This window comes from Catharus ustulatus, chromosome 5 (assembly GCF_009819885.2).
Source record: "Catharus ustulatus isolate bCatUst1 chromosome 5, bCatUst1.pri.v2, whole genome shotgun sequence".
Classification (NCBI taxonomy): Eukaryota; Metazoa; Chordata; class Aves; order Passeriformes; family Turdidae; genus Catharus; species Catharus ustulatus.
In genome coordinates this window covers 4,163,506-4,176,167 of record NC_046225.1, presented here as the reverse complement: position 1 = coordinate 4,176,167, position 12,662 = coordinate 4,163,506, and the positions used below count along the sequence as shown (strand labels likewise).

Here is a 12,662-nt window from a genome sequence, read left to right as displayed (position 1 = left end):
TTTCATGGGGAATAGGTAAAAATAAACCAGAATTGTTGCCAGGAAAAAAAAGCACTTTCTCATATCCTAATCTTAAATATTACTTAACAGATAGGTTAAATACTGGCTTGATGCCAGAACTCAGAAGTGTGAAAATGAACTGAATACCTATTTGGAAACCGGGGGGGTTTCTTATTTTGGAAAGGTGTCATAAAATGTTTGCTGTTACCACCTATTGATAGTCCTACAATACTAGGGAAATCCAGGGTACTGACAAGCTCATGAATCACATCTGCTCCCTAAGAGATGATAGAACATTTAATAAAATTGGGGGATAATCAGATAATCAAGTTAAACCATTCAATTAAATTTTTTTTTCAATTATTTCTCCTGCTTATTTAGCTTCCATGTATCTGTTACAGACCAGAAATTAATCTTGAGAGCCTTGAAATGCTAGAAGTCATAATCTTTCTTAATCAAGTATTTTTGTTGTTCTGCATGGACAACCTCCCTTAAAATGCTTGATACTAAAATGCTGCTTTTAAAACAGGGCATGAATCTTTTTAATTTGGCTGATTTAAAATGAAATTTCACTTCTACTGCTGTATCTTAGAATGCAGGTGTTTTAAAAAGATAGAAGTGTGGTTGAGAATTGCCTCCTGTTGTATAGAACAGCTGCTCACCAGTGTCTTATGCACTAGAGCAGGATGTCTCACATGAAATATTCTCTGTGTACCACATCTAAGTGTGTTAATCTCCCCAGATTCTCCAAAGATCCCAATTCTTCGTTCTCTGCCAAAAACATGCTTACATGAAAACTGATGTGAGTAGCTGAATTTCCTCCTAGCAATACCAGCAAAACGGGAAAGTGCCAATTATTGTGTCAGAGACCTCAGAGCCAGGATGAGCAATGGAGAATGATAGATGCTGGCCTTGCCTTTTTCCACCAGGTAATGTTTTCTACAGTATGGATGAAGTTGTCAGAATTATGTTTTGCTACTTCAAGAAAAGGTAAATGATCATTTTTCCAAATTACCTCAAATTGTTCTACTGAGCTTTATTGTGAAGTGTTATTCAGAGGTCCAACAAGGATAGATTTGGTGCAAAATCAAAACTCAATACATTACTTGTCTCCTTAGCTCAGACTTGGGGTGATGCTATACCTATGTTAAGAATTTGGGAGGCTTGATGAAGTAGAATTTATGAGCTTTTTTCAAATATGTATTTCTTCAGAAAACAGTGCACTTTCTCTGGCCCTCCCAAAATTTGCAGTGTATGCAGTCGTGCTGATGTTCCCTCTGTGAAATTTCATTTCCCTGGCTTATGAATTGCTGGAAGCTTTGGGAATATGGCTTGAGTCAAGACAAACCATGCAGAAAAGTGGAAAAACAGAACTCATGGTGGGTCCATCACAATCGTTATTGTTCACCAAAATCTGAGTCAAGCGGCCAAAACTCGGAACAACTTCCCTACCGCCACGGCAATCCCTGAGTGTGCTTTGGAACAAGGGCAGGGATCTCAGATGTCTTCAGGAGAGAGAGATTTTCTGGAGCTGGGAGCTGTTTGGCCTGAGCTGCTGTACGGTGACACGGGCTGGGGAGGGTGGACATGTGGGCATTTCAGTCCGGATGGGAAGCTCCGACTCGAAGTGAGCTTCTCCTGCCCGTGCCAGGGTGGCAGGTGGTGTGGGAGCATCGTTTCTGTGACAGGGGACCCAAGGAGCAGGGACAGCCCCGGTGCCTCCTGCCCTGACCGCCCCTGTCCCGGGAGGTGCCGCAGGGGCAGGGGGTGACGGCAGGACGGGCTCCGCGGCCCCTCCGCCCGGTGCCCCTCTCCTGCCGCAGGGGAGGAGGCTCGGCCGCCTCCGGCACCGACACCGACACCGACACCGAGCGGTCCGCGGGGAGCCGAGCCGCGCCGCCAGCGGCATGGACTGGGAGCTCAACCTGCTCCTCTACCTGGCGCTGTTCCTGCTGCTGCTGCTGCTGCTGCTGCTCCTGCTGTGCCTGCTCCTCCGGCAGCTGCGGGGCTCGGCGGGAGCAGCCCCGCGCCGCCTCCCGCCGCCCCGGCAGCCCTGGGCTGAGCGCCGGGAGCCGGGAGCTGCGAGCCGCCCGCCGCCGCCGCCTCGGGCCGCCCCCAGGTGAGTCCGCGACACGCTGGGAGGGCTGGGGGCCGCCCCCGGGGCCGCCTCCGCCTCTCCGCGTCCCTCGGGGAGGTACGGGCTGGGTGCTGCTCCGACAGCATCCCTGCCCGCGACCGCCCTCCGGTCCCCCGCCCTCGCTGCGTTTGCCATGTACAATTCAGGGGAAATTCGAAGGTGCGCTCACCCTGCAGCTTTTGATCTGTAAGAAAGTATTATAAAACTCCCCTCAGGCTGTCTTTTGGAGGAGGTTGTGTTGCCTTTCTTTTGGCATATAGAGATCCCAATTTGACCCGATTAGAGCATTTCTAAAATGTAGCGTTTTGCAGTGCAGAAGAGCTTTTAAAAGAACTTCCCCTGCGCCCCCCCCAACTTTAACCACATCTCAGTTTTCCTCCCTTTACTCCACAGGAGTTATTCCATCATACAGCAAAAATACCAATGCCAAGTAGGCTTCACTCCCTGTAGAGTGGGAACCGACCTGGCCACAGCCCATGGCTGACCCTACCCCATCTCTGATGCCCCTCAGGGACTCAGCAGCTGGGCTGGTGTCCATATAGTGTGGCTGAGCAGCCACCTCCTGCTGACTGCCCCCATCCTGTGCAGGGCATCAGGGGTGGCATGGATGAACCAACTCAGCTGCTGGGCCTTGAGGAAATTCCTGCTTGAGGCCTTTAGGAAATCTGTGCAGACCTTTGGCTGAAGACCTTTCACAGCATGGTTTTTTGATAGCTCTCTGGAACCAGGGTGTCTTAAACGAACATGAGTTGTGACCTGTGCTCACTCAGGTGAGTTTCTGCACCATGGCAAAAGGTGGACAGACACAGGAAAGACCTGTGGAGTAGTGAGCTTGGCAAAAAGAAATTATTCTAGTGCTATAGAGCACTAATAGGTGTTCTTATTTTAAAGTATGGGATTTAGGGGTTCTTCTTTAGGCCACATTCAGATGGCAGCTGTTGGGGCGGTGTGGCTGCAGGCAGCCAGGTCTCCAGCATTGCTGTGGGGTGTATTTTTACAGGGCAGGTTGCTGCTAATTCAACAAGTGCCTCTCAGTTCACTCTACCTCCTTCACTCCTGCTGTGCGTTGCTCTGTTACAAGGCAGCCAGCTGCGAGCACGAGGACACTGTTAGAGGGAACATGGGATATTCTAGCTCTCCAGCCCTTGCTGCAGTGATCTGAGCTCTCTTCTGCTCACTGCTGGGTAACTTGGCATGGGGGAAGAGACTGCTAATGTGCAGGAGTAGTTAAAATCAAGCAGGAGAGGCCCTCCTCCAGAGGGTGTTGGCACTGCTCTGGCCCTTCTTCCATCTGGTTCAAGCTTTTTATTTCAAGCTTTAGAAATTGTTGCACACACTGTGATTTAGTTCAGGTCTTTTATTTGCATTATAGATCCATCATCTCTTACACAGACTGTCACAACGTGCAGTCCCACTTGGCAGGGGCTTTGCAAGACTCAGGACATTCTATTTGGCTACTGGTCCTGGAGCTGATGCCGTGCTGCCTCACACACCTCGGGCCATGAGGATTTGCTGTCTGTAGCCCCTCCTAGTGCCTGATGCCCCTGCTGTCCTTCTGCACTTTTGGCTGTTTTTTTCAGTCATGGGAAAATGATGAGAGAACAATCCAGTGCAGGGTTCCCTGCCAATGACCCATCAGCCTCTTATCTCTATGGTTTTCTTGTTCTTCCTCTGTGAAAATGGTGGGAATGATTTTGGCCTCACATCAGTGATTAGAAGGTTTTGTTCAATTAATATAAGTATCCATAAAACTGTGACACACTCTGCATGAGCACCAAGAGATTACCTTCAGAGGGTGACTTCACAGATAAGTAGCCCTGAAGTATTTAAAATTTTGGCAATTGTTGGGGCACTTCTGATAACTTGTGCTGCAGAACCCCTTCATACTTATTGTATTGCATGGAGCAGAGAGAATCTGATTTTTGTAATGACTCTTTACAAGCATGACTGACAGGGCACAGTTACCTATCTCTGGAAAATGAAAACTAGTAGATGATTTTTCTCTGACATAGAAGCATTTTATACTAATAAGAGAAAGAAAAGCTTGTGGGGGCTATTCAGTGAAACATGTGCAGGTCAGAGGATTATAATCTCTTTGCTTTTTCTTATTTTGGTACTAGTACTGCATCTCAAATGTTGTCATTTCACAAATACCTGCAGTGTAGGAATAAATTCACCTCAAATTCACAAGATGAGTGCTCCTTTTAACAAAGCTCCATGTTCCAGCACTGTCATCTGCAGTGTAAAATTTGGAAGGACAAGCAGGGGAGTTGTTTGGCATCCCACGCTCAAGTGGCATCAAACATCTGCTCCATTCAAACGATTTCCCATTTCTTGATGTGTGTTTTAGGGCACAGCTGTGGAGGCAGCACTTTCCCCTCTGCTGGTATGGTCACAGGGCAAGAAGGTGGGTGGATATTCTGTTCTTCTGGGCTGGTGTTATAGGTGCTTTGTTTTCCTAAAGATTGCTGGTGCCAGAAGGAAATCCAGAAGGAAAGAACAAAACAGTTAAATATGTATGCTGTTGTTAGCTGGCAGCTACGGGTTAACAAAATCAACTGCAAATATTTGAAAGATACAAACTCTGAGGAAGAAGATTTATTTAGCATGATCTGTAATTGGGCTGAAGACAGTACAGACAGGGACTAGAAACACGAAAGTACTTGACAGCAAGGTGTGTTAACTCAAGAAATCATGTCCCAGGGAAGGCACACAAAGCTCGATCTTTGCCGTGTAAAATCAGACTGTCATTAGAGGGAATAATGCTGTGATCTCATGAAGAGGCACCAACTATATTGTCACCTCTTTCCCATCTGTAGATTAAAAGACACAAAGACTCATTGGCCAAAACAGTTCCCAGTGGGGCCTGAAGAATTATGCCAGAAATGTCCTAATTTGGGTACTTACAAATACTCTAAACCAAACACAGGAATGTGTTTTTCTGATGATCAATCTGGTGTATTTTCACAGTGACAGGCAGTGCCACGGATCCACTCCCAGCCACAGCTGGGCAAGGCCTGCTCAGTACCTTTCATTTTTTGGCATTCCTGAGAAACTCCACTGTGTTACTTCCCTTCAAACGTTGTTACATCTCTCAAATTCCGCTTTGAAAATCCACCTCTGTGAAGGGCTGTCAAAATTCTGACAGTCACTTAAGATATGTTTTGAGGTGCCTTGGGGGGACTTCAGCCAGAGCAGATTTTGTCTTCAGGTGTATGGGCACATCTGACCTGACAAAGCTTTCAATACAGAATATGATGGCCCATATTATTTGAACTTAGAGAATAAATTTATTATTGTTATTACTATTGTTATTATTATTATTATTACTACTACTATTACTATTGCTACTACTATTATTACTGCTACTTTGATATTTTAGCACATAATGACTGCAAGTTTTACAGAATGGGGAATACATTGATTTATGTAGTTGCAAAAATTAAAGTATTAATCAGTTCTGTCAGAAATATATATAAATATTCGAGGAGATTTATGAACAGCCTCACAAATCTGAATGTTCTATGTTTTCAGTGAAATTCAGCAGCATGTGCTTCAGGTGACTTCTCTCTGAAAATGTATATCCTATTTTTGATTTCTGGAAAATGAACATCTTCAGAACTGACCTTGTCAGTAGCAATGACCTTAAAATGGTATTTGCATTACCTGGATCATTAACTTTTATAATTAGAGATAAAATGTATGTACATTTTATCAGTCTGCTTGGTTTATTATTTCTGTCTTTATGGGTGGGGTTTTTTTTATAATTTAATTTCCTGCTTTTACTGTATCTTTGTTGACAGAAACGGCACACTGCAAAAATGGTTAAAAGAAAAGTCCCTGCCCGCTGAAGAAAGCAGTTGATAGAGAAAAACAAATTAGCTTTCATTCCAGCATTTGTGCACAAGGCTTTACTTAATCCCTGTGTTAACAAAAGGTCCTTCTGCTTTTTCAGTAAGATGTAATATCTTTAAAAGCTAAGTTCAGCGCGAGTCTGCTGAGATCACCGGGGCACGCTCACACCTATTTAACACCTGGGAAGTGCTGGCTTATTAAAATTTATGCCGCATTAAGGAGCCTGTCAAGAGGCAATTCTCTGTCTTCACGCATGCTAATGAAGTTTTCAGAGGAATTTGTTCTTTCGCAAAGGATGGCTTGATTTTGGTAGAACAGGTTTTGCTGGAGCCTTGATTTATTGCTGCAGACAAGTTTAACTGCTGTGCTTGGAGAAAGGATCGCTGGTGTACGCTTTCTCTCCGTTGTTTTCTCTTCCTTTGGGGTGATGCATGTATTCCAACCAGTTCTTTCTACACGACGTGAATGCCAGGTAACATCAGACATGGCATGAAAACTTGATGTTTCCGTCCTGAAAATGACAAAAGCCTCCCAAAAACTCTCAGATCTTCACACCATGAGTGTCGCTGAATCTTCGGGACAGCCTAGGGCTGCGTCTGTGAGCCTTGGGGGATTCTGATGGCCAGGGGGAGCCGTGGGGGGAGTGAGGATTGGCAGGAGGTGGAGGAGCAGCAGAACAAAACACAAGTGTGGTCAATAGAGAGGGCATCAGGCTCCTTTACTCGCAGTGAGGGTGGAAACAGAGAGGTTAAAAGCACTGGGACAGGCAGCTGGGGGTTTTCTGGAGAGAGAGGGGTGGTGGGTGTGGTGTGTGAGTCTTGGCTGCTGGCCTGGGCAGAGTGATGCCCTCTGGAGCAACTTGGTTGAACATCTGTCGAGAGAAGCCAGTGAGGATGGAGGGCCCCAGGGCAGAGGAGATCCAGGAACAGCAGGTGACACGTTTATGTGTTTTGCTATCCTTGGGTTATTGTGTAGGAAAGAGCAGAGCATGGTGATCCTTAGAGGGTGAAGGGAAATGTGCTTGTGGGGCTCTTTTTTGTCTTCTTCAGCCAAATAGTTCCCAGGAAAACAGTGAGGTCTCACAAAGCAGGAGGTGATGAAGCCCCTCCTACTTTGTCAAGTCTCCCCAGCAGTTCCATAGGGCTTTTGGTGTCTGCAGAGAGGTTTTTTTGTCTGTCCTGTGAACACAGCTTAGCACCCTGTTCCTAGACATGTCTTGGGTTGATGTGCTCTCCTATATTTTAAAATTGTGGAAATTGTACAGTATGTTTTCATGGTCTTTTCATAAGCCTCTAGTGAAATAATTTTGTTAAGAGTGCTAGTAGTGGAAGCGATGTAAAGCACTTTTTTGTTAGAATGCAGTTTGGTTATAGTAGAAGTCTATGGTTTGGTTATAGTAGAAGTCTATACATTTTCTGACTCTGCTTTAGTGAAGTCTTCCTTAATGCACTTGTCTGTGTCTGTTGCCCTGATTCACATGTGAACCCCTGGAGACTTGTCAGCTGTCAGAAAATTATGGATGCTTAGCAGAGGAATTAGAGGTGTGCAATATGTTGTTGTGCAAAGAATAAGCACGGAGGGAAAGATGATTCATTGCTGCTCTGCCCCAGCCCTGTATTCACATACCTCATTCAAACCTGACAATTCCATCACTTATCCACGGCTCAAAAGAGCTGGGAGGGAAATATGCTGCACCTGGCCTGTGTGTGCACTGCTTGTCCTCTCCTGGCTGCTGGTTTTTGGCAAAGCCCTGTTACTCTAATTCCTCAGGTGGGGAAACAGAGGCATAAAGTGATTCTGAGCAGGGATACAATGCAAGCCTCTGGTGGGGATCAGCTGTTGGGCATTTGTGTGCCACTCAAAACCTAAATGTGGGCACCTGCCTCAAGGCCCCTGGTGGCTGAAGCCAAAATTTTGGGTTGCTGGAGCCGAATACAAATGGACTCAGAGATACTCCTGCACACACTGTTACCTGCCACTTTAATGCAGGTCAGAAACCCAAAAGACTGCTAGAAAGTGTGTTATAATGCCAGCTAATAAAGCTTGTAATTTGGCCTTCAGTTCAGGGAAAACAGCGCATTTTCCCTGCTCCTGTTTGTGGTATGGAAGGCAGGTGAATCTGCTCATGGAAAAAGAGTTTGTTTTGCCCCGTGGGTGGCTGTTTGCTGGTAGTGCAGTGAGGAAACTTTTTTAATGAACCCACAAAGGTCCCCTCCACTCTGTGATAGCAACTTGGTGCCCTTTGTTTGTGGCCCTAAGCCCCCAAACAAATTTCCTTTTTAAGCTGCTGTTTCTGCTGCCAGTTCTGTAACTAACAGCAGGCTCCATGGAAAACACAAAGGTTGGCAACATTTTAGGAATAAAATATTTCAAGCATCAGCAAATGCTTGTGACAGGGCAGAGCTGTGAGATGTGTAACAAACTCATTTTTCTATTTGTCTCAGCCTGCAGCTCTGAGAAACCAAGCATCACCTGGGAGCTTCTGTAGAAATAATTTAACTTTTAAAGGAAATGCGTGGTCATGGAACTGTGCAATATTAATTTAAACAGAAATTTAATTTTAAAGAAGTTTGGTTTTTATTAATCTTGTTCTTGCACTTTAGTCTGGTCCTTTGAGCATAGTCAGGATTTCTCATTCACTGTTTGAAAGCTGTTTGCTTGATGTTATGAGTATCAAATTTTAAAATAAATAGTTTTCTTGGCCAAAATCTGCCTTGACTGCAGAGACATATCACTGGTGTAAAATCTTTCCCCTTTCAGCTTTCCTTAGAGGGGAATTATCTGAACACTGAAAAGCAGTGAAATGCTGTTCAGTGCTAGTACAGAGGAAGGCATGAAATGCTTATATGAATTGTGATGGTTTTGGTTGCAGTCTCCACTAAAGTAACCTGACTAATTGAGAGGTTTTACTGTTTTCTCCTTTATTCATCACAACTCTAGGGTCACTTATGCTGTCTTTTGGGTGAGAACTATTTCCTCAATGTGTAACATATAACCCAAAATTAAATGTAAAGTCCTAATAAGGATTGGTGACGAAAAAAAGAAATTAAAAATGTAACCTTTTTTTTCCCTGATATTGATCCTACTGCATCTACTGGATTCATTTCCAGCTCATCACTGATCTTTCACATGTTAGAGACAAACTCTTGGCATGAGATTATCTATTTCTATAGAAAATTTGGCTTACAGTTACCTGCTCACAGTTTGATTCTGCAGAAAGCAGAGCTGGTGGGGGACCTGCCTAGAGCTGCTGGGAACGCTTAGTAAGCAGAGAAATTCTGGGATCAAATATTAGGATGTGTAGGTAAAGATAGTTTTTTTTATTTTTTCCCCCAGTAGTGGAGCTCTTCCCTTTAATTTATTTAAAAAATGGCAAACCCATGTTTTTTTCCAAGTGTGAATCTGTTATTCAGATGCAGCAGAATGCACAATGTAAACTCTTGAGTGCTTTTGAGAGAGAAAGGGAAGCAAAAGGCAAGAGTGTTGCAAAAGAAAAGCCCCATCAAGTGGAACACCTGTATCATCACTTGGTAAAATTATGTTTTGACTTATTTAGAGAAGGAAATTGTTGAATGTTATCCCGTGTCAGGATTTTGGAGGACTCACGTGCAGTTACTTGTTATTCCTCTAATTTGTCCCGGTCCTCACGGGGAGCTGCAATTCCCGAGCACGCCACTAGATGGAGCGCTTCCTGCAAGGTTCATCCCGCTTTCCAAACCCCCGGGATATTGGAACTATAGAAGGGATTTCAGCCTGTCACCATTCACGTTACTCATTTTTTCACTTCCCCTTTGGCTCTTACCATACCTATTTTTAAAAAATTTGTTACTGAGCGTGGTTTAACTAAAATTCCTGCAGTGACTGAGACGGGGAGCCTGACAAAAAGCAGGCACCCATCCTTCTGTGCCACTGTGTTCAGCAAAATAACTTGTGGTCAGTTGGTATTAAGCTGCTGTACAGCAATTGTATATATCCCTACCATACCGGGATATAGATCCTGGTGCAGATGGAGGCTGAGGTTGCTGTGAATTCTGGGTGTTTCCTAGTTTCTCCCTCTGCTTAGACTGTTCCTGGGACCTGTGGTATTGCCTCTTGCTCAGACAGGTGAATGCTCCCAGTGCTAAGAGGAAAATCCTAATTAGCCATAACTATTTGTTTGCTTTGGCTGCAGGCAGAAAGGTAATTTATGTTCACAGCTGTCTTGAGCAAATAATAGAACACCAGGAAGGAAATGGATTAGCCATTAAAAGAATAAAATGCATCTGTTCCTGCTTGATAGTTTGGATGCAAAGTTTAAATGTGACCCATGGCACAGATGGGATTGCACCACCTTTCCCTGCAGCTCACAGCCTGATGCTGCAAGTCCTGCACTGTCCTGCCTGAGGGCTTTAATGGTGTTGGAGGGATCAGGGCAGGAATTTCTCCCCTTTTCTTCCCTCTTACCAATCCAGACCTAGGAATTGTGCACTGAGAGACGGGCAAGATGTGCTGTGTTTGGAAAAGTTGTGTGACAAAACTTTCTTGTTGTCTAACTTCAGTTTCACCCATGCCTGGGGATAGTGAGGTCTGGAGATTTCTCCTTCTGGGACAATGATTTGACTGCCTCAGTTGTGACATCTCATTCCTTCTTACCTCCGCTCTTGGATCTGGACATTGGCTTTTCTGAGCAACAGCCTCCAGACCTGGAATGGAATAGCAATTTTATTTTTAGTTTTGATTACCTGGGGTGTGGTGAAGCAGGTGGTGTTGCAGACAGCTCGTGAGAAGACAGCCAAACCACTGACTGGAAATAGATACAACAAAATGAGGAGCTCAGGACACAGGAGGAAGAGGCAGGAAATGACATTTAACATCAGGCAGTCTGTGGTTCCTCTTGCAAATGGGGTTATCCTGTAGCATCTGAATGGCACAAACCCACCCTGGCTTTTGGTCAAAACCAATTCTAATCTACAGGTTAGGGTTTAGTGCTTGCTGTTAGTTTTTGTGGATATTTGCCTCAAGGCACTTTTATTAAGAATAAACACTGTTTTAACCATATTAATAGTTAATACAGAAATAGAGGCTTGAGGTTTCATGGTAGCTTAACAGTGGATCTTGCAAGGACTTGCAGCCCCTGAATTTGAATTTATCCTCTAATATGTAGAAAATTGGCATTAAAAATGCTATCAATAAAATCAAGAAAGCCATGTTTTCCTTTGTGAATACCTGAATAATAAATACATCAAAGTTATTGCTGGGGATGGGAGGGGGAACACCTTTCAGTAAACAGAACTGCAGTTTGCATCAGGATGTCACTTGTTCCTGTGTTCCTGGACCTTAACCTGGCTCTGGTTTATCTACAGCTCTGCTATCACTAACACTACTGGAACTTGTTGGTGTGCTATGTTAATTGTTTTAAGCTTCAAAATGTGAATTAAAGTAACAGAAACTCCACCAAAAGAGGAGATGCAGAGGCACTGAGGTCTTTTAGAGGAACAATGCCACAGACATTTCTCCTAAATTTATAGTTTATTTCCAGGCAAACAGCTAGTTTAGGGAGAATAAAAATATTCTGGCATACAGCCAACTCTTCAAAAATATGATGGAGGTGAGAAATTTAAGCTACCAGCAGTGCCCTATTTTTTGATTGTAGGGCCAGTAATCCAAGGAGGAAAAACCCCCCTTGTGCCTGGCAACGATCAGGGTGGGATTAGTAGAATGCTAAGAAATGCTATTTTAAAATGTCTTTGAATATTTTGAGGTGAAGGCTGGGGTTTAGACAGTGGCAGGCCCTTCAGCCTTGGTCTTTGTGGGTCCCTTCCAACTCAGAATATTGTGTTTGGTTGTGCATGACAGTGAGCAAGAGAAGGTTTATGGAGTTTTGTCCTATCCACAGTTATGCCCAAAGCCTGATGTTTGAATGGCTTTGTTCATGCATAAACCTTTAAGTGGCCTCTTACCCTTTAAAGTTTAAAAAATAAGTAATTAAGAAATGGAGCATTTTCCTCTAGAGTGTCTGTGTCTTGGTGTGTGTTGGGAATGAGCAATTAAAACACACTTGTGTGCTGACAGTTTAGGCAGGTTTGTCTTAGTTTAGCTATCAAAATGTATTGTAGAAACCAGGAAAGTGGCTTTAGAGGTCTTGAGCTAAGTGTTAAAATTATTTCTTATGTTGTAAACATCCAGTGTTGATGGTTTATGGCAAGTTATAGACAGAAAGAATGGAATTGAGTTCCAAACAAATCATTAAAGCTCTGTAGGACACAAGTGCCTCCTGATAAAACTGTTGGGTTATCTGGGTTTGATGTGGACTCTATGCAGTTTGAAATCAAAGCACACTATTAGGGTTTTGGTGAATAGTCACCTGGAAGGTTGAGATCACATATTTTAATGAAAGGCTGAAGAGAGAAGTTGTTGATGTAGGTTTTGGTTTTGTCTCCAGGCGTACTTCCTCATAATCAAAGCAGAATTTTGTGGGCCTGATTCTGCTCTTCCTTACGGGAGCAAAGGCTTCTGCTGTGTCAGGTGAGAACAGCCACAGGAGGTGGGAGGATGCTTCTTATCCTGACACCTTCAGAATAATTTATGGATGCTTTTCTTCTTCATGAGTCAGAAGTAAACCAAGGAGGCAGTTCTCAGTGACACTGAGGGCCTCTGGCAAAGTAGAGAGAGGAAGAACAAAGCAGTGCAA

General features: G+C 44.1%; 1 protein-coding gene across 3 annotated transcripts in view; it reads left to right on the top strand.

The window, feature by feature from the left end:
- Positions 1 to 931: 931 nt before the first annotated feature.
- The window catches only part of ANXA5 (annexin A5), a 35,983-nt gene continuing 24,252 nt past the window's right edge, over positions 932 to 12,662 (top strand). The window contains exon 1 of one of the 3 annotated variants that reach the window (XM_033060890.2): positions 932 to 990. In XM_033060890.2, the coding sequence (XP_032916781.1) occupies positions 947 to 990 (44 nt within the window). In that variant the 5' untranslated portion in view covers positions 932 to 946. Of the gene's footprint in view, positions 991 to 2,071; positions 2,120 to 4,403; positions 4,545 to 12,662 lie in introns of those variants that run through there. The other 2 variants (XM_033060894.2, XM_033060893.2) reach the window with 2 other exon arrangements.